We start from the raw sequence: 25303 nt of genomic DNA, 5'->3' as shown, positions 1-25303 counted from the left end.
CCGCGAGCTGCTGGGGCCGAGCCCGGCCCGCCGTGGGCCGCGAGGGTGCGGGTCCCGGCCCGCCGCCGCCGCGCTAACCCCGCCTCCCCTTCCCCCTCTTGTCGCCCCGCGCGCAGGGCTTCCTCAGCCGCCGCCTCAAGGGCTCCATCAAGCGCACCAAGAGCCAGCCCAAGCTGGACCGCAACCACAGCTTCCGCCACATCCTGCCGGGGTTCCGGAGCGCAGCCGCCGCCGCCGCCGCCGCGGACAATGAGAGGTGAGCCCGCCGCCGCCCCGGCTGCGCCCCGAGGGCGCGGGGACAAAGCCGGAGCCGGGCAGGGCACGCTCCCGCGGGAGTGACGCCTCGCCGGCCTCCGGGAACTCTAAAAGCGGGGTCCCCGTCGGGCCGGGAGACCGGGGTTGCACGCTTCGTTGCCCCCACCGGCTGCAGCGAGGAGGGTGCCGGAGGTCCGGGCTGAGGCCAGGCAGCAAGTGCCTTCTCGGGCATGTGGGGTCCTGCCTCGTCTGGCGGAGGTGGGCATTGTTTCCCCGGCCGTGCGATGCCTGGAGGTAGGGACGGAAGTGGCGCCTCCACCCTCAGGAACCATCCCCCGGCCTGCCGAGTCCCTCGGTGTCCGATACAAAAGGCATTTTCGGCTGGGTTTTGCCCAGACCCGGCTGCGCTCGTGGCGCGGAAAAGGGTGAACATCTGGAGGGGAGGAGCAGGGGGCTGGGCCGCTTAGGGGGCACATCTGCGCTAAGTAGGGCACGTGCTCCGCTGGGGGTTGGGGCGAGCCGAGCGGGCAGTGCCCAGGCGGTGGGTTGATGGCCATAACCTGAGACCTGGGAATATGGGCCTTCCCCATACAGTCTGGGCAGCTGCTCCCCTCCTTTACCTCCCGCTCCCAGGGGTGTCTCCTATTCCCTGCTTCCTTCTGGGCAAGCCTGGAGCAGGTGTGGAAATTCCAGGGGGAGGTGGCTTGTAGGGCGGAGGGGAGAGGTGGAGGTTGTTGAGCCTGCTCTGGAGTCACTAGCAACGTGCAGGCTTCAGCTCGCAAGGGCAAGCCATCCTGTCCGTGCGGGGGCACTGGGCGGGCACAGCCTCTGGGGGCCCTGGTTTTCTCCTCCTTGAGTCGTGTCAGCCACAGGCACCTTTCCACTTAGGCAAAGGCACAGTGATGGATTCCTATGCCAGTTAGAACGTGTCGTGGAGGTGAAGGAGCCAGGAGGCTCCAAGGAGCCTTTTCAGCATTCAGCCCCAACATCTTAGGCTACTGGCATCTGCCTTCCTAGATCTGTGTCCGTTTTAGCATTTGGCACTTCTTGTGTGGAAGGCACAGGTAGAATTGATAATGTCTCTCCTTTCCTCCTTGGTTCCAGCAAGCAAAGGAGCCCAAGTTATTTTAACTCCTGCCCAAGGTGGAGGGATGTTTAACTGACACCTAACCTGTTTCCCAGAGCACACATCCCACATCCCAGTAGACCTCTCATGTCCATCAGCCCAGTGTATCCCCAGCACTGTCTGCACTGCCCGGGCTGCCAAGCTCAGCCTAAGGCAGGCTCCCCCCCCCCAGCTTTTCACTTATGGCTATGGTGCCCCAGGGGACCAGGCGTTCCCTGGCAGGAAGATGCAGCCAGGTCAGAGCTCCATGCTGGGTGCAGTCACTGCGTCTTTGAATCTACATTCCCATCTTTGTTATTATTGTCTGTCTGGGCGGCAGGCCACCCGGTTTGCTGCCTTCCTCCCTCCTCCGGCCCCCACCTCCGGCTGTCTCTCCCAAGAACATGCCTTTCTCCGCGCTTTCCCTGGCAGGGGTCCGGACCCTCTGCTCTCGAATGCGGGGGCTTGTGTACGTACCCCCTTTTTGTGTGCATGTGGCGGTTATCTGGGAGCAGGAGAGACAGCAGGCAGCCCAGGTCTCTGAGTGTTGTCTGCCCTCTTGAGAGCAAGCGGCACGCATGCCGTGTTTACCTTCCACCGCTGGGAAGCCGCACCAGCAAGTGCTTGACTGGCAACCCTAGCCAGAGTCAGGGTTCCGCTAAGATGACCTCGGGAACATCCTGTGCAGCCAGGTCTCAGGTTAGCGTTATTACATGCAGGGGGAGGTAGAGTCGGGTTTGAGAGTGAAGCCACACATCCATTTCTGGAAATGTGACCGGCAGCAAGAGGAGCTGCACATCACTGGCAGTCGTGTGGAATTGTCTTTGGAATTTTCTGTAAACAAAATATGGCCTGGTGGCTTCACTGGAAGAAGATTTGGGTTTCCCATGGAACAGTCAGGAAGACTGGGTTTGAATTCCTCTATCCAGTCTGGAAGCTGAAATGGGATTTGCCAGGCCTCGGGTCTCTTGATTTGTTGCTTTGTTCAGGAATACATCTGTTGGTTGCTGTTGGGTGAATGGGCAGATGTTTCTCTGGGGCAGTCCCTGGAGTCATCGTTCTCTGGAGTTCAGTGAGTAAACACCAACTGTTGTGAATCTACTCCCACCCCCTAATTTCATGGCTAAACCTGGGTGAGTGGAGAGGTGCCTCTTCATTCTTGTGGGTGTTGTGTTGCCCAAGTGGAGTAGAAGGAATCAAGCCAGGAGAGATTGACTCCCCTCTCCACAGCACTCCCACTGACTGCCATGCCTTTCTCTGGGATAAATACAGAGACACCAATCATGGAGTAGAAGGACAAGGATGGGAAGAGGAATAGAGGCTTGCGGGGTTTCATGCATGAGCTCTGATCCTAGTGGCCCTCCCATGTAGATGAACAGTATAGGGCTATCTAGTCAGTCCTGCGAGTCTTGACTGTGGGTGAATCAGTCTAGTTTGCATAGCTGCTAAAGAGGCATTGTTGCATGCTGTCTGTGTGCTCTGCAGACTGCTGTGTTGGACAGGTCCTTTTTTGTTCTGGTATTCTCCACCCAGAGCTAGAAACCTGCTGGTTCTATGCTGGAATCTTTGGGATTCTTGGGAAAGAAGTCTGCCCTAGGTGTGGGCTGCTGCTGTTTGGTGTGAGGCTTGGGTCAGGCCAGCAGGGACTTGGGGCTTAGGGGCTACAAGACAGGTTTGAGCCTTTGTACTTGTTCCACTGAACATGGCTTCAGGGGAGAGTTCTAAGCAGTTTCCATGATCTCCAGGCCTGTCAGACGCTCATTTCTTCTTTGGAGGCTTTGGCAGTAAGCACCAGGGACAGGTAATCATTTCTCCTGGATAGCAGAAATGAGTGCTGGCCAGAGCACTTTCCAGGTGAGCAGGGTGCTGGCAGAACACTTCCTTGTGCAGGCTGGAGGTGTTGCCACTTCATTTACAGGGTGGTTTTAATGTTGGTGAAAGCAATCAAGAGTATGGTGGCTCTGCCTTCTCAGAACCAAGTTCACTTATTAATGCTCCTGAGCTAGGAGGTCAGCTGACATCCTTATCCCCTTTTCTCCTGACACCATTTCTAGGCAACTCTGCCCCCCCCCCCACACACACACACATTCAGAACGTGTATCGCCACCTAGCTGTCTTCTGTCTGCTCCGGAAGTGGCAGTGCCCCTCTCATTCTTGCCAGTTGGCCTGGTGTAGCACTTAGCTAGGAAGTGCAGTGTGTTCAGGTACAGCTAGGCAGGGCTGGTGTGCACACATGTAGCGCTTCAGTGTTCCTTCCAGGAACACTGTGTGTGGAGCTCCGTTTCCCCACCTGAGACTTCCTCTTGGAGGGATTCCAGGTGTATAGAACCAGGGAGGGAAGCTAATTGGAAGTTGAGGGTGGGGGTTGTTACAGGGACCCCTCAACTGGCCCTGAGTAGGCAGATCAGATATGAATTCTGTCTCCAGAGTGAGGTCTTTCCTGGAGGAAGAAACAGGAAGCTGGATGAAGAACAGGAGGTTGAAGTTCAGCCTTTATAGGCTCAGGAGGGCTGGTACCCAGGCCAGAGTGGATGTGGTCCTTCCTTCCCTGATGGGCACAGGGGGTGGTGTGAGGTCTTTGTCTGCTTTTCCTTGGGACTGGTCTGTGAAGTATAGTGACTGTAAGACGCAGTTTAGACAGTTACTACGTATAATGGGAGGATGTGAGCTTTGGCTTTGAAGGCATTCCTGCAGCAGCAAGTCTCAGGCTTTGGGAGCCTCAGTTTTATACATCTACAAAGTGGGCACAATGAAATTTATGATGGAGATATTGATATTCAATATTTAATAACAAGTTCCTGTCTTATTCCATTTGGTTTTCTTAACATTTAGTGCTGGGCCTCACACATTTCTTAAATGTTTTTAAAATTTGATTAAGGAAAACATAATGTGTGAAAGAATTTAGCCTAACTGTAGAATGTCAGCAAGTATCAGTAGGAGGAAGCCATTTTGTTTGGTCCATCTCAGTTTTCTCATCTATAAGGCTGGGACTGACAAAATCAGTCATGTGGTATCATTTCAAAATTGTAGAGTGATTGTAGATGCTGCTACTCCTGGTAGGAAGAGTTGAGTTAAAATGGAGATTATTGTTAACTTTGAACAAAGCAAAGAGAGAGGCCTGGGTAAAGGGCCCTTTTTTTTGCGTCCACACCTGGGAGTGAAGACCTTTGTATGTGCACACACACTTTTTTTTTTCTTTTTTCTTTTTGTTTTGAGACAGGATTTCTTCATGTAGCCCTGGCTGTTCTGGACTCACTCTTTAGACCAGGCTGACCTTGAACTCACAGAGATCTGCTTGCATCTGCCTCCTGAGTGCTGAGATTAAAGGCGTGCACCACCACCTCCTGGCCCCTTTTCTGTGTATTTTACAAAGATACTGTAAATGTCCATGTTCCAGCTCCTTTTGAGCCATCCTTACCTATTTTAAAGCATCTAGATTTACCTTTTCTTTATTAATTTAAAGCCCAGAGCATTCACTTTTGTCTGCCTCTCTCATTTTCCCATACGATGTTTTAGAATTACTAAGTCAAAGAATATGAAGTTTGAAGTTTTTAACAACAAAAAAAAGCTTATCAAAATCCTGTAATGTTTATCCTATGCCAGTGAGTTTTAAGAGTGACTACCTGTTGGTGTTTCTTTATACCTTCTAAGAGATGAGCTGTCTGTCAATTAAAATGGTCTCTTTAATGTTGGAGAGACAGAAAAATGACATTTCTTAATTTGTATTAATTGCTTGTGAGTGGTCAGGTGCTGACTTCTCTCCCAAGGCAAGTGGCCAGCGGTGCTGTTTCCTCCAAGACTCACCTCTTCTGTCCTTGTGTTTTGAATTTTCCCACAGAACCTTTTGCAGGACCCTTTGCCTTGTCTTGCTTTCCTCAGCATGGGAGGCCTTGTGTGTGCAGGCCCTACATTTATATGAGCTCTATCAGGAACTTCATTAATTCCTGAGGAGACAGGCTCACCTGGCTCTCATCTCTTTCCTCCTCCCCTCCCCCTTCCCCTACATATGGGAATCAGATCTAATTCTTAAGCCAATAATCATTATGAGGAAGCTTAAATTTGCATGCTTCTTGGAGAGGACATCTGTCTTTCATGGTAGGCCTGCAGAGAAGGGGCTGAAAGGTCTTGGGAAACTGAGGCCACGTAACAGCCAGGCCTTTTGTAATCAGATGGCCTCCCTATGCGGCACTTTACCTGGCGCCTCATGAGCACAGGCAAATCTAAGAAGAGCCATGTGCATGATTCTAAGCCTCAGCTCCGGAGGAGAGGGAAGCCACAGAATGCAACCTGGATGCATGGAACAGCCAATTTATTTTTGCTTTCTCATTTTTATTGCCTTCCTTTTATATCTGCGGCTCCCTTGTGTGCCTTCTAGAGATCTGAGCTAGGTAATATTTTAAGGAATGGTAGAAATTAGCTAGTGATCAGCCCCAGGCTGCCCAGCTAAAGTTTCAGAGGCTGGATAAGCCTTTCTTTGAACAAGCACATGCACATCTGCAAACTTTTTATATATTTTGCAAGTGTACATTTGTCCTCAGGAAGGTATATGTGCATGACACAGAAGTATTTTTGCATATGTCTGTATTTTTAAATAGCTATATATTTAAATATATTTATTTTTATTTATTTATATAAATAATATATATTTATGGTATACATACATACATACATACAAACAACAGAACAGCTTGGCACCCTGTTGGATTAGCCCATATAAAATTTTAGGATTTCTATAGATCAAATATAAACAAATGATTCAGTCTAAGTACTCAGTAAGTGCTGGCTACAGTATTATTATTGTGTGTTTTCTGTGTGTGTGTGTGCTGTGTTCTCTCTGTGTGTATATTCTGTGTTTGGTTGTTCATATGCACATTTCCATCCACATACGCAGTTTTATCTGGGCATGTGGACATACTGGCTTGCTTTGTGAACAAGCTGCCTAACTTCTTGGGGATAACTTACTCAGCAGCAGCCCTTTGACTCCCTCTTAACCTCACATGCAAAGCAGAGCCCAGGTCCTGGTGACAGCCAGCCTCATGGGACTTCTCCCCCTAAGCAGCCTTGCCTATTTCCAGGCCCCATATCAGAGGATATGCAGATGGACTCTTTAATGGAATTCCTTTGCAAAATATTATTTGAGCCAGAAAGTTAATTACAGGGCTCTAATTAACGACTATTTCTGAAGACCACAGAAACAAACTAGAGATCATAGAGAGACTGAAAAGGAAAGAAGGAAAACCACGTACCTCCCTGACTGGTGTGGTGCCTTCCAGGGTGGCTACCAGCCTTTGGCTTCTCCCTGCCCAGAGCTGTCAGCCCTGTGCTCTGTGAGAATGTGAAGGACAAGGTGCCCCTTCCCCAGAGGAGCTCTGCTGAGTACAGATTTCTGCCATCTATAAGTCTGTCTGGAAGGGGGACCTGACTAGCATCCTATCGGGTAGTAACTTTGTGAGCGGATGTAGGCAGCAGGCCTGGATTGAACAGAAGCCATTCCATCCTTAGAGCCCCCAGGTGACATGCCTGAGACCTGTTCTCTCTGGGCTTGCTGGACTTTCTTCTGTGAAACTGTCCCTTTTTTTCTCACCCTATGCAAGGGGTATGCTCCCTTATCCCAAGCAGAACCTAGGTAGCTGCCATGGCCAGGCAACACCAAGGGCTCAGCTCCTTGCCCTCAGACCCCTTCAGTGCCCATGTAGTCCATGTATAGGTAAGCCTATACTTGGTTATGTGCTGTCATCTGCTCTGTGAGTAATGTAGGCAGGCCATCTTCCTCAGTAGTCCCCTTCTCATTATGATCCTGTGTGGCTCTTAGCTAAGAAAGGCTCAGAGGGGACTCTATGATGCAGATGACGTGGAAGTGGCCCCTCCCAGCCCTGCTGTCCCTGCTTCCCCATTCCCTTCTGAATTAGAGAGCCTCCAAGCCTCATGGGAGCATGTGGCAGTTCACCCCTTGTGCTATTCTGCTTATACACATAAGACTTGTTTTGGAAGTTGGGATACAGATACTCATGAAAGCCATCACTTAGGCGCTACAAGTCCTGTGTGTGCTAGGCACATAGTGGGGTAAGATCTCGGGAGAGTGAGGAAGAGAGTGTCCAACCTGATACCTTTCCTGGGGACTTCCTGGACATTTTTAGGCTACCTGACCCCAAAACTGGAGGTTAAGCCTGATTCTAGCAACATGCCAAGAATGCCTTTGCCTGCTCAGGAGGCCTACATGCCTGTCAATCCTGACAGTGCTGTGTCCTGCATGGAAATACTCAGTATTCCCAGTGGGTAACCTTGCATATGCTGAGAGAAGGCCAGTGGGCAGCCTCAAGGGCCTGTTCCTTGGAGCATCCCCCAAAGGGTAACCTAGCAGGCTTTTGCTAACTGCCTTCTGCTGGCGCTTGTGGGTATCTTGGTGCTGTGGCCAGGCTGGAGCAGGGGCTGCACCAGTCACAGGCATGGCTCTGAGTTCAGTGTTCTCATTGCTTGGGGCCCTTGCTGTAGTGCTGTAGCAACTAATATCTCCTGCATGTGTTACCTGCAAGGTGAGCTGTTCCGTGCAGCAGCCTCCCTCCTTTTTACAATGGGAAGCTCCAACTAGGGAGCTGGGTGAGAGGGCCCTTCAACCCTCTCTCAGCTGCCCTGGCAACTTCCCCTTCTCTGTTAACCCCTCCTGCCTGCTGTTCTGAACAAGCAGGGTGTAGTCAGCCCAGCCTGATGGTAAAAGAACACATTGGGCAGAGCTATAGATGATACCAGGGTAGCACACGCCCTGATAAGATGCGACATTGTTGTAGAGAGTTGAGGGCAGTGAATTAGTGTAGCATCTCTCTGTGCCCACTGACTAAGAGGAAGTTAATTTCATGCTCTGTCTTTTTGACATTCATAATCAGAGCGTCGTATTGCAGCTGCAGATTGTTAACACATGAAGAATGGCCAAGCCTCAACAATTACTGTTTCTGGCTGGGGAGGAGATTTATTAATGGGTTGTTCCTGGTCCCACCTCCCCTGTTCTGTTCCCCTTTATGCCTTCTTTAGAGCTCCAACCCCTGACCCCCAGGCTGCAGTCAGGAAACTCAGTCCCAGAGGTGGCTGGGATGGAGTTTGTATAGACGCTCAAGGTAGAGGAAGGGTCACCTGATAAAATACAGGTTCTTGGGCCCCACCCTAGACCTGCTGGATTACATTTCCTCAAAGTCTGAGAACTGTTGCCCAAAGTTAAAGACCACTGTAGGGGGGGCAAAGATTGTGACCCAGCTGTGCACTGGTGGCTTGTCTAAGCATATCTGGTGCTGTGTTCGTGATTCCTCACTGCAGTGGGGGTTTGTTTCCCATTTCACAGATGTAGAAACTGAAGCCCAGTGTGTGAGTGACCCCATGTCATGCTTCAGATGAGGGCCCTGCTCAGGCTGTTAGTTCATTCCCTGGCCAGAGCCCAACCAGAGCTGAGATCCCACCCTTATCTGTTCCTGCCATTTGCTCAAAGCTCTAATGCTGTCTGAAAGACTATCCTAAATCAGGAGCCCTCTTGTTAGAAATAAGTTCAGGGTCAAAGAAAGAGACAGCGCTGAGTGAAGTTTCTCCACAAGGCAGTGTGTGGCTCTTGCCAAGAGGGCACTTGCTCTCCTGCTGTGGTGGGTTTCTCACACTGGTGGTTGCTGTTGCACCAGGGTTCTGGGCTGCCTGAAGGTGCTTGGATGAGGCCAGGCACTGAGGCCCTGGTCTTCGGGTGAGTCAACTCAGAGAGGGTAGGGGTGGCACAAAGCTGAAGTCATACTTGTCTGTATCTCCAGGTTCAGAATTGAGCCCACACCAGTCACCAGAACTCATTCCTTACTCCCTGGTTCTAGCTGTGAAGATGGGGTGCACAGACTTAGCAGGATGAAGTAAGTGGCAGCCATGTCATTCAAGCATAGTTCCAGTAAGTCAAAGCCCTTGGGGCAGGACAAGTCAGTGTTCTAGGCCTGGAGGGGTGTCCTGTCCTCACCAGAGAGAGCTCTTTGAGCACAGCCCAGAGGAGGGAATGTGGCCAGATGGTGCCAGGTCACCCACTGCACGGTGGGTGAGAGGGCTGAGGGGGCCTGGCTCACGAGGCTGGGTCTTGGAATGTGTACCCCTGGTTGCCTGTTTGAGGCCCTGTCCCTATAGTTCTCACACTAGCACATGCGAAGGAGTCATCCCGCTGAGACTGTTTGAGGCCCAGGGCTACCTGCTGTTTCCCTCCAAGTCTCAAATTCTGTGTTAGTAAAGCAGGCCCAGGGTTCCTGGAGGGGGGCACACTGGCGGGTCAGCAGGTGAAGTCTTTCCTGGGCTTTGGGTCATTGCATTTAGGTCGGGAAACCCTTGGAACTTGATGGACTATCGTAACTGGGCGGGATGCAGATGGCTTTGATCTTGCTGTCCACATGGCAGGCTTCTCTTGATGCTGGGGTGGCACCACCCAGCACCACTAAGTAGCTACGCAAGATTGACTCTGCTCAGTCTATTACATAGTTCTGCGTTTCACCACTACCATCCCCACCTTACAGAGGAGAGAATAGAGTCCCAGGCCTGCCCTGTCTGGCAAGCCCTCTCTCTGCTGTCTTCCATGTGGTTTCCGCTCACATGTTCATGTTACATGTTCTGACATTGTTAATATCAGCAACGCCTTCCACGTGGAAAACCCTGTGCCAGGCATGAGGTGGTGAACATATACCGTTGCTGATGATCTGGCCTACTCCTGCTTTATCCTCCCTGTTTGATGAGACTGGCCTCAGACAGGAAAGTAGATTTAGGCTCCCTGGATTCAGAGTCAGGGGCCTCTATTGCACAGGCTCACATCCTGAGCCATCTTCCAGGCCAGGCCCTTCCTCAGCACTTCATTCTCAGGACAGGCCACGCCACATGCACTCTTGTTGCAGAGCTAGGGTCCAAACCCAAGCAGTCCAGCTCCTGTCTCCAGGGTCTGAGCTTTATAGCCGCTGGGTAGTGCTGCCTTCCCTCAATTTTGCAGATGACTAAATTAAGGTTCTCAAAGGTAAGTCACGTGCCAGTGATTAGCAGAGATTATACTTGGGTTTCTCCAGAGTATTTCACTCTGTCCTGAGCTGCAGGAAGGTTTTTTGGGGGGTGTCTCTAGGCCACCAGGGGCTCTGTAAGAGGATATTATGCTGGTCCCGGGAGGGAGGTAGGCAGTGGAGATGGATGAGTGTCTCAGGTGGAGTGCGGCTTGGCGAATGTCAGCTGTTTATGGTTCCTCCATTGCTCTGAATAACTTCCTAGTTCTTGTCTTCTTGGGATGGTGCTGATGAGCAGTAGCTGTTGGGGTGCTGGGTGATTGGCTTTCATAGCACTCCACTCCCTGCCTTTGATCACTCACTGCCTTGGAGGGTCAGGGCAGAGATACAGTGCTGGTGAATAGTTAACCTCTTGCCCACTTTACTCCAGCTCTGGAGGGCTTGCTATCTGGGCTGTAGGCCACCGGCCCGGTCCAGGTTACCTGAGGTGGCCTCCTCTTTGCCCTGTAGTTTATGCTGTACAGCTTTGGTGCTGTGCATAGGGTCATGAAAACCAACTTCGAGGTATTTCAGAGCCTGTGGCTAGCTGCCTGCAAGGAACTTGGTGACATTTACTGTCTCTTCAGACTAGGGGAAGGACCTGCGCTGTGGTCTATCACACTCTGCGCCCATAAGAATGTTTCTTGCTGGAGGTACTGGATTGGGGAGATAAGATTTCCTAGCCTAAAGCCACCCGGCGGTGGGGGGTGATCTCAAAATTGTTTTCATAGGTTCCTAAATGTGGGAATACATGTTGTCTTCTGCAGAAGTTCTTTGTTTCCCTACCCCAGAGGGTTAGAGCCTTTGAGAGATCATGCAGTTAAGACACCAGTTCTGATTTATTTAATCCAGAATTCCCTGCCCCTGCCCCAACCCAGGAGCAGCTGTGGACGTCTGCAGGAGTGTTCTGCAGAACATCATTTGGTAAACATTAGCTTGAGGTGTTCCCTCTCAGAAGCCTCTCATGCCTCTCAGAAGCATGGTTTTAAGATGGAACTTTGGATGCATTCCCTGCCTTCAGGACCTGCAGGAGTGAGCCTTGTTATATGGGTGCTGCTGGCTCAAGTGGCAGGGTGATGTGTTGGAAAAAGTTATTGTAAGGTACTCAGAATTTTTCTTCAAAGCAGTTTCCAACTCTGGTGTGTGTGTGTGTGTGTGTGTGTGTGTGTGTGTGTGTGTGTGTGTGTGTGTGTGTGTGTGTGTATGCCTTTCTATGTCTGGCTGACTGCTGGTTTGTCAGTTCGTCCATCCATCCATGGGTTGCTGGTTTGACCAGTACTAATCTTAGCCAGGATATTAGGAGTTGCTGTCCCTTTTATGGGATTAGTGGCTCGCCTGTACGCAGCAGCTCTCACTCTGGGTCTCCCTTTCCCCTCAGGCACTATGCAGAAGGAAGTAGTTGGGCAGAGGCTGTCCACAGATTTGCATAATTGTACTGTCCTCTGAATAATTAATAAGGCACTGTCCTTGCTGGGAGCAAAGTCTGCACTATTATGGATGGGTCTGCCATGAATGTAGGAGCTCTTCCAGAGGAGCCAATGGTTCCTGGAGTCCTTGACCTTTCAAGGAGCCCTCTGAGAGAAAAATGGGAGCACTGAATGTTTTGGGGGAGTGGCTACTGTTAAATCCACATGGCTCTTGTGCTGGCCATACCCCTGTGGGATCCACAAATGGGATCTCTGCCACATGTGGGTCATGAGTCTATGTCCTGTCTGATTTCTCTGTTTCTATATAGTCTTCTCAGATGTGTAACCAATGTTGGAGGGGCCCAGCCCCCTTTCTGGAAGCTGGAAGGTCATTCTGCTTACTTATGGCTAGGTTTTCAAGTAGGAGTAGGAGAGGGGGAGGGAGGCATATCTGCTTGGTATCTTTCAGAATTCCAGTCTCCCAGTTTCTGGACTTCCAAAGTAGCCTGGAGGAGATTCCATTTGAGATTTCTAGTCCTTTTTTATTGCCTCTTGAAGTGAATGTTCCCTCTGGTATGTGATTTCTTGCTTCTCTTGCCAGAAATGGAGGTTGAGGCATGGAACTGCCCTGACATGCTGCTGAAAATGGGGAAAGTCCTGTTTTCTCCAAGCCTGGGTACACTTCCTGGTCTCCTTGTCTCTCGATTTGTCCAAAACTCTCGGGGGAGTATCTATTGAGAGTTTCTTGCAGGTGTTAAAGTGTGCTGGGTCTGAGGGAATCCTGTTGTACAAGCAGGTTGGGCAGCATCCAGTGAACCAGAGAAAGTAGGTTTCTTGGAGGCATGATTCCTCAGCTTGAAGTGCTAATGTGTGTCTGAGTCTGCAAGAGGGAATGCAGGCTACTTTGCCTCCTGCCCACAGTGACTGCTCAATATGTCTGTATAGCCCTAGAATGGGACACCCTGCTCATAGGGAACAGACCATGCTATTGTGTTATAGCTGAACCTGCCAGCCCTGGCATGCCCCGACTCTTTTGCTGGGCTTGCCTAATAGGTGTCTGGCTGGCTGTGCATGTGTGCGTGCACGCATGTTGGGTTCTGAGAGTGTGCATGTGTGCATACTAGATCATTTAGCACTTAGCTTTCATACCAGCTAGGACTATGACAGGGGAGGAATCATCATCCCATTTTACAGATGGACTAGAGAGGCCCAGAGAGAGTAATTATCACACCCAAAGGCACAGAGTTTGCATTTTAAATTTATACTCACCAGCTGGGCCTGGGACTCTTTCCCCTGCAGCTACCAAGACTCACTTGCTCCCAGGATAAATGTCAGTCTGTTGGCTTGGGAGGGGCTGTGGGACCTGTTGCTCCTCCAGCTGTCTTCTCCACTTGCTTGGAGTATCTGGGAGTGGGGATTAGCAAAATCCCCAATTTAATAGTTTTCCCACTGTGGGGTTGGCTTTGGCACCTCATGTCAATGTGAGCACAAGACTACCAGATGCCCTACTCATCCAGCTGTTCTTGACAGTCTAACGTTTCTTCCTCTTGCCTTGTGTTTTGGGAAAGTCAGGTGATTTGAAGTGTCCTAAAACTAAGAGGCATTTGTCTTGGACTATGGTGGTGGGAGGGAAAGGAGGAGTGTCTCACTGGCTTGTCTTCCTTCAGTCCCTTCTGAGCCGAGTGGTTGGACATGCTCTTGGCTATGCTTGGGGATTGTACTGAGGTGGAGGTGTGAGTCAGGATTTGGACTGGCTGTTTCATATATCTCAAATGGGAATGGATTCCTATCATTGTTTGCATTCCCATTGCAAACAAGCCACTGCTGAGCAGACTCACAGGATGAGCAGAGTTCTGCTTTGGGACACATGGACCTGTGTCAGGGCCAGACTCTATTTTCTTGTGTGTTGAGACAGGTCCCCTGGGGTTTTGAGGTCTACCTGAGATTGCATATGTGATCATTTCATCATATCATGTTATTGTTTTATATCACACAGTGGCACTTATCTGAGGCCCCAGAATCCTGACAGTAGATTCACCTCAGTGCTCCCAAGGTTCACCCCATCATGTAGCAAGAGGTGGCCGAAGACAAGCAGGAAATGATGTTTGTACTGACATTTCTTCCACTTAGAAAATCAATATTCTGTGGTCTGCCTAATTGCTGTGTTGCTGCTAAGTGAGTCATTATGGAAGGAAAATAGCAAATGCATTGTGAGATTAATGGGAGAAAATAGTTGGCAAATGACTTTGGTTTGCTTCCGAAACTCTGAGAAGGTGTTACTATGAGAAATCTGGAGAGTCATGCAAGGCCGAGCTCTAAGGTGGGAAGACAGGCAGCTGTGGTGTGCTGAGGTGCTTGAGGTGCCAGCAGGTCTAAGACCCCTGCTGGGGCAGGACGCTGCAGGGACTGGAGCCTGGACAATGCAGGAACTTTGGCCTGGTCTTGAGGGAAGGGGCACCGGCCAGGTACAGCCCGTCACTTGTCAGGCATCAGGCAAAACTGGGATATGCAATGGTGGGTAAGCTAGCCTCAGCCTCTCGCCTAGTAAGGGAGATAGGCTGGGATAAAAGTGTCCCCCAGGCGCATTATAATCTCACTGCTCAGTGACAGTGAGCCCAGACCCTTCAGGGTTTGACCCGGTGGGAGTATAGTAGAAACAGTGAGTTCCTAAAAGCTTTGTAAAGCAGGTATAAGAGCTTATGCACATCCCATGGTCTAGCTACCAGGGACTGAAAGAATGTGTGACCCTAAACCTCAGGCCGTCTGGGAAATATACTTAGTGTGGAAACCAACGCTGAAGACATCTAAGGACTTGCCCAAGGCCATATAGCTCTTAAAGACAGGGCCTGGGTTTAAGCCTGGGCCTGCATAACCCTAAGTCCAAAGGCATGCCCAGGTGCTGCAGGAGGCTGGCACCTGTGGGTACATCTGTAACTAGTGTTAAGAACTTCATTCCTGTAGCTGCCGGGCAGCTAGCTGCCTGAGAATGTTGAACTAGAGGTCTGTAGGATGCAAGGAGTTGGCTTCGGTATCGCCAAACCAGACTTTTCTTCTTTACTAGGTCTTCACTTCCTCTTAATGGCAGCCTGACAGTTTTGTGATGTTCTAAGTACTGAGTGTATTGAATTGCCTTGAAAAGGCCTTGTAAATAACACCCATCTCCTCCCAGGAGGCCTTTCCGGTTATTCCTTGCTAGTACCCCAGCTAACCTGGGGCCTGCTGGCTGTCTGCAGAGGTAGTGGTGGGGCGGGGTCAGCTGAGTATGGTTGGAGATCTCTGGACTCCTCAGGGTTTTGGAAGTGGTGGCAGTAGATGAGGAGAGGTGACCTTTCCTATGCGCACCGAAAAAGAGGCATTGAGGGCCCCAGAGGCCATGCTGTCTACTTTCTGGAGATAGCTGAGCATCTCCATGCCAGAGAAGCACAGCCTGGGAGGCCAGATCCTCATGTCTGAGGTCTACTCTGAAGTGTGTATCCCCCTCAAGTTCTAAGTCCTCCCGAGTATTGAGATCCCAGAGGCTAGCCCTGTGTGCCTCCTCTCCCACAGTCCAGGCTTCTGGGTGATAGTGTTGTGGGTAGGGTTATGAGCTGGTCTATTGAGGTGCTGAGTTACCAGTGTACAGAGTAACCAGTGCTGGATGTGCCAGGGTCTGCTTGCAGCTGGAGCCTGCCTCAGTGTGTCCCTGTGGACACTGGTAGTAGTACAGAGTCAGGCGGGCTGCTGAGCCTCAGAAGTGTCAGGACCTTGCTGGGCATGCTTGCTACTGCTGCTGGCTAGAAGCCAAGATACAGCCCAAATTTGGGTCCGTCTGGCTGTTCTCTGCCCCTTGCCAAATATAAACTGCAGCCCTCCAGGGCTAGAGGCTAAGTGTTTATATGTGTGTTGGTTAAAGGGCCCAGCTGGGGCTCTTTGTTCCACTACCATTCCCTTTCCAAAAAACAGCAAGGCATTCTCCTGTGGGACTGCCCGGCCCTGCTTGGTGCCCCAGTGTGCTGCCATACAGAGACTGAAGTGGCCCAAGGAGGGGAGCCAGTCTTCTTCCTCTTGTGTTAAACACTGTGACCAAAAGCAACTTTGGGAGGAAGGGAGGAAGTCATGGCAGGAGCCTGGAAGTGGGAATTGAAGCAGAGGCTGTGGAAAGAAGTGCCTGTTGGCTTGCCCTCTGGTTCACTCAGCTTGCTCTTTTTATTACCAAGGACCACACCTGCTCAGGGATGTCACTGCCCCCAGAGCAGACTGAAGAAACATCGCCTTAAGAGAGGCTTGCCATTCCCTGATGACTCTAGTGTGTCAAATTGACAGAAACTAGCGAGCACAGCCAACCTGGGCTCAGTGTGCTGCTCCAGGATCACACAGCAGTGCTGACTCTGGGTGCCAGGCTTGGGTCTCTTCATAGGCGAGCCCGGCTCTCCTGGTGACAGGCTTGGCAAGATGGGAAGTGGAAGAGGTATCTGCTCAAGGTTTGCCCCTTCACACACAGATGTTGCTTCTCTCTGGACCATGAAAGGAGCTGAGACGCTTCTCTGTTTCTGTCCTAGCTAGGCCTCCTAGCCACCGTGCTCATATGTGTCAGTGCTCAGTTAAGTCAGAGTAGACAGTAGGCTGTCCTCAGGGATATGTCCTGAGTAGGGAGCTTGAGCTCCTTTCCCCCATCAAGTTTCAGGACAAGAGTGTGGTGGCATCAGGCAGACTGCTGTGGACACAGTCAGAGCAAACACTCCTGCAGACACTCCTGTCTTCTGAGAAGCACTCATTGTCAGTTCATTCTTAGTGTGCTGCAGTGTGGACCAGCAGCTTCCTTATAGCTCAGGGGCTAAGAGATTTCGTGAAGTGACAGTACTCCAGAAGAGACCCGAGTGCTAGTCTGCTGACGTGCCTGAGTCTTGGGACAGGTTCAGACAGGGTAGTGGCGCCTGTGTGGTCAATGTGAGGCATCTCGGGAGCACTGCGTCCTTCCTAGCACAGTTTTAGAGAAAGCTCCTTTAGCCCTCCGGTTGCCACCCTGCACATGGGTTTCTGGCTTTGAGGGGGTTTGCGAATCTGCCCTTGGGTGGATTCAGTCCAGGTTCACATGTTTCTCAATGGCACTAGGAATTCATCTTCCTGTGTCAGGTTGGACTACAATACAGTCCTTAGCAGTACTCTGGACCATCACCACCCCAGGGGCCAGTCTGATTTGGCCTGGTAGGCGCCCACTTGAGAGCCTGTTTTCCCTTGACCCTCTCCTCCCAGCTCTGCTTCTCCTGCACTGCTGTCTCCCTCCCCCTACTCTCCAGTGGAGCAGGCGTCCCATGTGATAGATGTCCTGCCCCAAAGCCCTGGTCACTGAGTTCTCTGGCTCAGGAGCTTGAACACCGTAGCTGAGGTTGCTGCTGCTGGGCATTGTGCTGGTAGCCCAGAGAGAGAGCATGTGCTAAAGTGCTCTGCCTGTACAGGCAGACTCTTCAGCTGCCCTGGCAACAGCTCCACACCAGCCTGTGGTGTGGCCACTGAGCATGCCTCCTGACTGGCTGCTTTCTCTGGCTTCTCAGCAGCAGCCTCTTTCAGGCTTCAGGCAAATAGTGAGAGAATGCTGAGGGGCTGGGGTCCTCAGACTATGTGTTTGCAGGTAATCATTATGCCCTTGCCAGGTGCCCCCGTGGGCTTTTATCTTTATACTCTAGGGTGGGGCTGCAGGGACAACAGAGCTGACTTCAAGAGCTTAACAAGCCTCAAGAGCCTCCAGACTCTTGCCCTTGCTGCCCAGCCCCCTCCGGGGCTCCCCTGTTTACTCAGCCATATGCAGGTCAGGGTCCTTGTCAAACGGCAGCTCTACCTACTTACCTGTAAGATGAGGATAACAGCAATTCCTGTCTCGTGTGAGTCTTGAGAGACATCAATGAAATTTACAGTGAAGACACCATCGCCCTGTGCTCCCTGCCTGTCCTCTCTGTCCTGATGCCTTCTGCTCTCCCCACCCAACAAGTCCCCAACCCTTTGCTTAGGGCTTGCTTCCCTGAATCCCCTTGCCCAGCCTCTTCAGCTGTTCATTTGGGTGCCTTTTAGACCTGGTTCTCAATAGGAATAGCGTTTCATCGGGACACTGTGGGAGTCCAACCCTACAAATTGCCCTCTGCTTAATCTGGATAGCCAAGCTGAGTTACAGGGTTATAGAGATTCAACCCACAGAGAGGGACACTGGCGCAAGTGATGAAGGGGTGTGCCTAAAGGGTTTTACACCCTGCCCTGCTTCTTCCCACTGCTCTCTGTGGCAGAGGGCAGCAAGAATTGGACCAGCTCTCAATCAGGGGTAAAGTGGTGATGGTAATTGAGGTTTGAAAGAAACCAGTCTCTCAGGTGGCAAAGCAGGGACAAGGGTACTGAGGGAACCACATGGATGAGGACATGAGGTTTCAGAGGACTAGAGCCTTTCTGTCTTCTTGAGCGGGCTGTGGGAGGTGACAAAGGAGAGTGGGAACCAGTTCTAAAGGGTGGGAGCAGCAGGTGAGGAGAGGAGCAGACAGAGACTGAGGGAGGGAGAGGATGGGCCCCCAAATGTAGTCCCCTTAGTTATTAGAAGCTTAAGAGGTGATCCTGCTTCAGTGGAAGAAGGGCATAGCGGGGCTTGCTGAGCTTGGCCAGGGTCTTGAGGCTAGTACTGAAGAGCCAGAATGAATGCCAGCGGCACAGCTCTTCAAACCTCTGTGTGGCCTGTTCAGGCCTCTCGGCTGGGTCAGGTAGTCTGTTCTCTAGCCATGTGTAAGAACTGCTGAGTGCCCATGAAAGAGCGGCACATACAGTCAGTACTACAGCATTTTTAGCTTCCTGACACACGTGACAGAGATGTGCAAGTGAAACTTAAAGTGGCCTGGCCACCATTGAGGGAGGCCAGAGGCTGGAGGTGGAAGTACTAAGACCCAGGTCCCTTACCCTGCCTCAGGGAGCCCATGACCGTTGTCTCTGTAGCCCCTGAAGAGCAGAATTCCCATAGGCAGCCTCCACCTCCTCTCTGCTTCTGGGACCCAGTAAAAGCTGGCACAACTCAGTACCGACTAAACAGCCACTGAGCACCTACTGCATGTCATGCACTGTGTCAGGTCTGGAATAATTAACTTTGCCATGGCACTTATGATTCCCACAGCTCCTCTGGAGGTTGAATCTCTCCAGCTGGGTGTTTATTTTCTTATTTTCCAAGTGAGGAGACTGAAGCAGGGTGGAGAATGGCTTTGAGGTAACATCCTCAGCCATTAACAAGGGACCAAGCCCATCCTGAGCCTTGAAACCTCCCTGAGCTATGGGTACACTCAGGGGACTGGCAGCTGTTTCTTCCCCAAAAAACCTCATATGCTGAGATGGAGCACCAGGAAGCCAGACCCACAGAGAATTGTATCCAGGAGAGCAGGACTCCTGGGGGCCACCGGAAGCACCTGCCTGGTCCTAGTCTCCACCCAGCAGGAACTGGTTGTTGGGGACAATTGTCTGTGTTTGGGGTAAGTCTGAGGTAGAAGAACAAAGAGAACCCTTCCTGCCAATACAGCTCTGACCTTGAAAACCCTGTGGAGTTTCATTTACTGGAAAGAAAGAGGGAAGAATTGGTTACCAGCTTCAAAGAGGGGCAGGCCTCCTGCAGGCAGCATCCAAGGAAGCCTTGACTTTGTGAGTTCTTGCTGTTGAATTTCTTTTCAGTTTCACAGGAGTCCTGGGGATCTCTGTCTGGGCTGGCCAGAAGGTGCAGAGATGCCAGGATGGCTGCGCTTAATCTGCCTGGACACTAAAAGGCCTAACCTTTAAACAAAGATCACACAATGAATGACTCCAGAGATCTAAACACGGCCTGAAGATTATTCTCCTGTGTGTCCTGCTGTAAGAGTACCCATTTGTGGGAGGGGCCAGAGACTGGAGTGGATTAGTCTGTACTTGCTGGGGTCAGTGTAGCAATCAGGAAGTCCTGGGTGTGGTAAAGCCCAGCGCTTATCTTATTTATCTGCTTTTTTATCTGTATTCACATACATCGTGAAGTCTGTTGTATGTCAGGAGCTGGTGTGACCCTAGGAGAGGTTTGCTGTGTGGTGGGTACTGCCTTGCCCATGTGACAGAGGAACCCTAGCTGAGGTACTTCATAGCTACCGGTGACAGTTGCAACAGTCTGTAGAGCTGTGTCCTTCTGGGGTCAGAGGCAGCTGCTGGGCTTTGGTGGCAGAACTTGTATTTAGAAGAGAAAGCTCTAGAGTTGTTTTTGTGACATTTGAAATTTTCACATCTTTGAATGTTGGCAATTGATTCAAAACTTAAAAATGTCATACACTATGTGGTTAAACAAAACATGAATGTTGACCAAATACAGCCTGCCCTATGTTTAAGAGTCCTTTATGGTAAGGTTGGCCAAAGTCCAGGTGGCCCCGCCCGCCTGCCTTCCTTCCTTCCTTCCTTCCTCCCTCCCTCCCTCCTTCCCTCCCTCCCTCCCTTTCTTCCTTCTTCCTTTCTTTCTCTTTTGTTCTTTCCTTCCTTCCTTCTTTCTTTCTTCCTTTTTGTTTTGAGACAGGGTTTCTCTGTGTAGTGCTGGCTGTCCTGGACTAGATTTGTAGGCCAGGCTGGTTTTGAACTCATAGAGATCTGCCTGACTTTGCCTCCCAAGTGCTGGGATTAAAGGCATGTACCACCACTCCCAGCTTAGGCCAGGCTTTCTTGCAGAGGGACAGGACAGAAATAAGGGGACCCACTCCCATTTATTAGCAGACCATGCTTGCCTGGCTGTGAGCTGGCTTGGTCCCAGTGGTGTGCAATGTTGCCCTGGGCCAGCATATCAGCTAGAGGCTAACCCAGGCTGCCGTGAGAGCTTCCAGTCCTATTCACTGCCCCCTGGGTCCTTTCCTGGGTCCTTTCCCCAGCCTTGCCATATAGATAAGCCCCTCTGGCCAGGTAAGAGCCCAGGGAAGAAAAGTGACTTAAGAGATGCCCCAGTGACATCTTGGTCACTCTTGGGCAGTGGTGCAGCTTTACAGCTGTGGGATAGCACTGTCCATACATATGACCTTGCTCTTCTGCCAACATGGCAGTCCCTTCTTACGCTGCTACGGAGGGCCTTCACGGGGACCTTCAGTTATCCCCTTGTTGTGTGCAAAGCCTTAGGGCCAGAGCTGACCCCTCAAGGCATCAGATTGGTAGAGCAGATAGGTGGCCAGGTTTCTAGCCCCAGTGTTTGCAAAAGCATGAGGAGAATGGAGAACACCCCACCCTCCCCCCGTGTGGCCTTGAAGGTTCTTCTATACCCCCCCCCCATGCCTACCCTGTCCTCTGTGTGTTCCGGGTTCGGCCTGAGGTCAGGCAGCGGTCAGGCATCACTAGGAACTTAGGGGTGACAGGAGCCATATTAGCCAGCTCTTAGAGCATTCATCACTGCCCTCCTATTCTGCCCCTCCCTTATTCTTTATCTTCTCTTTGTCTTTTTTTTTCTTAGTCTTTTTTCAATGCAGAGATAATTAAAATCAGAAGCACTGAGCATAGATCCCAAGTACTGTTATCTCAAAATTCCTAGCCCACTGAAACCACCAGAGACCTTCCTCTGCAGAAAGATTTCAGGGGCTCACAGAAAAGTGCTGTCCTTGTGCCTGGAGCAGGTGCCTTCCTCCTGCCCTTGGCTAACATGGTTGGAAGGCAAGGCAGTGTTTGTGTCCTTCCCTTGAACACTCCTGCCCTCCCCCACAGCTTCTGGTGCGGGGCCTGGGGAAGTCCTCTAAGTGTTTGAGTCCATAGAAGAGTGGTGGTGGGGCTCTTGAACATGGCTTCTGAGCAGCTTTACACAAGCTCCAAGGTAGGCAGCTTTCCTGTCTCATCTTCTGGTGCAGATAGAATTCCCCCGAGGGTTCCTTGGGATTGAGTTATTTCTGGCTTTGTTCATCTGTGCTAGGCCCTGGGGACAGGGACAGAAATCAGCTGTGGTCTCTGCCTATGTTGGTGTGGGAGAGGTACCTGCTGCTCTTAGAAGGCTGGTCTCCAACACAGCTTTTACCTTGTTCTTTGCTGCTCCAAAAGGAGGCCAGGCCCAGGCAGGAGTGTGGGCCATGGAGGAAGAGAGTCAAGGTTGAGGTTCCCAGGAGTGCCTGTCGAGAGCTCTGAAAAGTGTGGATTAAGACTGGCTGGCTGAGAGGTGGAACACCTGGCTCTGGGTAGGGGCAGGGTTAGACAGCCCAGTGTGTGTGCTAGGCAGAGGCTCTGTGGTCCTGCCTGCCCTGACTAGAGCTTAGCAAAGTTTTCTGTGGTTCGAAAAGTGGCCATGGAGCCCAGCCCATTCCCAAGAGCTCTCATGAGGGTCTACCTCACAGCTTTGGGGGAAGGGGTGATGAGGATGTGGGTGGTAATGAGTGACAGGGGTCATAAGAAGTATTTATAGAGAGTCTCCTTGTGCCTGTAGCTGATCCTAGGGTGGTCTTTCTGCTTCTGCTTCTACTCTGGTTTTGTCAGTGTGAGAGCAATTGGTCTCTTGCTGTTGATTATTTTTTGAAACAAGGTCTCTGTAATGCATCCCAGTGCTGGGATTACAAGTGTGGATTACAATACCTGGCAACATTAGATCAGGCTTTAAAATAATATATCCTCGGAGAACTTGTGAGGGCAATACCTCTTCTGCTGCACTGGTCCCTGCCCTGCAGAGCACCCTCATCTCTCTCTGTTGTTCCCACTCCTACAGCAGTACCCTCTGGCCCTTGCTTCTTCAGCTCTTTGATGTGTCAACCCTAGACTCCATCCTGCTTGAACCTAGACTCAGCTCACCCTATGCATTTGTGACCAGGAGTCTGAGCTTCTTCGTGTGTCTCCGGTACCTAGGGTAGGGGCTGGTATGACGTTGGTGAATGAACAGACAGTTCATACGATTTTACCCCATGAGATAGACCCACTTTATTTTACAGACCAAGAAGCTAATCTCAGAGAAGTGGGTTCAGTGGCCCAGGGTTGTATAGCTGCAAGAGGACACTGTAGGGTTTAAGTGTGGTGTCCTGCTTTAAAGCTTTTTCTTTAGCCACTGGAAGCCCTTCCTGCCCCAGCCACCAGCTGGTCAGACCTGCCTCTTGGACAGATGGGAATGTGAGGGGCCCAGAAAAGGTGGGTGGGGTTTTTACCTTGGGGACATGAGGGATGAGACCAAGGAGGAAGTGATGAAATAAACCATGGTTCTGAGCCTGCCAAGGGGCTACGTGTTAGGAACTTTATTGAGGTGGTTCAGGTCTGAGAACCCCAGGAGAGTGGTCTCAGAAATAGCCCCTAGGTACAGCCATTCTAAAAGACAAACAAACAAACAAACAAGCAGCTGTAGTATATTGTCCAACCACCTTCAGGCTTTGGGCATGTTTTCTGTTTCTCAGGCCTGGCTAAGCTTCCCAGGCCCGAGAAGTGCATGGTGAATGTGTGTGTCCGGCCTTGCTGTTTGCACTGTCCTCACGTCTTCTTAATCAGTCTATTTCTGGGAGCGATGACTTCATCTCCTATGATTCTCCACACAGCCATTGTAAGACATCCGTTGAAAGACTGGGCCTGGCACCATTCATGTTCTCCTAATGAGCCTGGGTGGGAGAGTGGTTGGTGGCCTGACTCTGACCTGGCTCTGGGTCTTACAGTTCAGCTATCTCCAAGACACTCTGCTTTCTAGGGGAGTCCTTAGATTTGGCCCTGTTGACCTGAGGGGCCTGTAGCAAGTCTGCCAGTCTAGTTCTTCTTGTGGGCCCACTGTGTGCACTCTGTTGGGGTCCTGGGAAGTGTACCAAGCCAAGGCTCCTCCTCACTGGAAGAGGCAGGTGCCTGTAGGTGTTTGGGTAGACAGAAGGGAGGGTATACTCCATCTAGGCTGTGGAATGTGTAAGTAGCAGCCTGGACTTTGGTAGCCATGGAACCTAGAACCAGGCCCCCACTAACTACAGTGAGGGTGGGCAGGTGCTCAGCCTTTAACACCTTTCCAGTTTTGTTTTCTGAGGGAACGGAAAGCTTTTGAGCATGTAGGCAAATGTCCTATCACTTAGCCGCATTCCCGCTCCTTAACCTGTGACTCAAATATGTATGAGTTTCTATCTGCCTTTATGAAGTAAATGTTTGTTAATGAAATTAATAGTATAAGCAAGATTTGAGGAGGGTGGGCGGGGGTGGGGAGGAAGGGTTATTTAAACATACTTCAAACAATGCTGGTTCTAACTGCTGAGCGGCACATTTGCATGTGTAATGACTGCTAATTATAGGTGGCCTCAGCTGCTAACAAGCTTGCCTGGTTATGCTACTTTATTGTAGTCACCCACTCAGAATTCTCTGGCATGCTTTTCACTAAAGATAACACAACAGGAATAATAATACCTATCGGTTTTTGATCCCTTGCTACGTGCCAGACATCCTACCAAGTGCTTGGCAGGCACCATCTCATTTAATCTGTGCAACACTCAGTGTCCCACAGATCCTTACCTCCTGTGTACAGAGCATGGGACTGCTCCAACAGTCAAGAGCCCAAAGGGTAACGCTGCCTCACAGTCAGGTTCCTCTGCTCTGAGTGCTCTTCCGTTAGGGGCACTTGGTAATGCGCCCCTCTTTCATCTCTAAGTCTTTTCTCTTTCTTGGCCCTCTCAGAAGTCTGAATTTTGCTAAAGAGGAAGCTGAGAATTGCTGTAGGAGGGAGGTAGGCCCCATATCTTCTAAAGTAAAACCAGACCAGGCAGACGCCCTTCTTTCTGCAGTCTGATGTTGAGGTGTGAAGGGTGGGGAGTTAGCCACTCAATAGCCACCCCCCCCCCACTCCAGGACCTAAAGGAGATTATCTTTAGCAGCAGGAGGAGGAAGCTACCTTGCCTGCTGATGGGGCTAGCCTGGCCTCTGAGCTTACTGTAAGGCAGTAAGCAGTTGGGAGGACACTGTCACAGCCTAGATTGATTTACAGTGTTGTCATTAAATTAGAGGTGGCCCACAGTGGCTCATGACCAGCTGTAGCTGGGTCTACAGACAGGCTGGGTCTCACCTGATGGAGTGAGATGGTATTATGGTTTCTTCTTCATTCGTTACCAGCAAGCACTTACACATCCCTAAACCATTCACCTTAGGTGTTCTCTCCTCAGAGTTGAGAGTTGTGGATTCTCCTAGAATAACATTCGACAGCTTTGGAACTGCATTCCTGTCTACCTGAGCCCTCTCACTCTGGCAAGCTTTTCTTTATCTGTCCTAGTAGCACTGGAAGGTGGGAGTTGTAGGATTCCCATTCTAGAGGTAAGGAACCCAGGGCTCAGAGGAGACCAACAGATCCACCCACAAGGCTGCTGGTGAAGCTGGGATCCATCCTGTTGTCCAGCTCACCTCACTGCTTCCCAGTGCTTTCTGGCCACCAGGGAAAGCACGAAGCCTTCCCTAGTCTAATGACTCAAAAATAACCAACAGTGGGCCAGGAGCCATTTTTGGTTCCCCCTTCTCCTTTCCATTTCTCCAAAGCCACTGGGGACATGGGAAACCTATTCATTTACACTCCATCATTCTCTTGAAGACAGAATGGAGCTGAATTGGGTCAATGGCTC

General features: G+C 50.9%; 1 protein-coding gene across 5 annotated transcripts in view; it reads left to right on the top strand.

Annotated features, from left to right (window-relative positions):
• Dab2ip (DAB2 interacting protein) overlaps positions 1-25303 on the top strand; it is a 149887-nt gene that overhangs the window by 78298 nt on the left and 46286 nt on the right. For all 5 annotated transcript variants that reach the window (XM_055599889.1, XM_055599887.1, XM_055599888.1 and 2 more), the window contains exon 3: positions 117-256. In XM_055599889.1, coding sequence (XP_055455864.1) covers positions 117-256 — 140 coding nt within the window. The remainder of the gene's footprint in view (positions 1-116; positions 257-25303) is intronic.

The sequence above is a fragment of the Psammomys obesus genome, unplaced genomic scaffold (genome assembly GCF_907164565.1).
Source record: "Psammomys obesus unplaced genomic scaffold, mPsaObe1.curated_primary_1811, whole genome shotgun sequence".
Classification (NCBI taxonomy): Eukaryota; Metazoa; Chordata; class Mammalia; order Rodentia; family Muridae; genus Psammomys; species Psammomys obesus.
The sequence above is the reverse complement of the archived record's forward strand: the minus strand, read 5'-3'. Positions and strand labels throughout refer to the sequence as shown.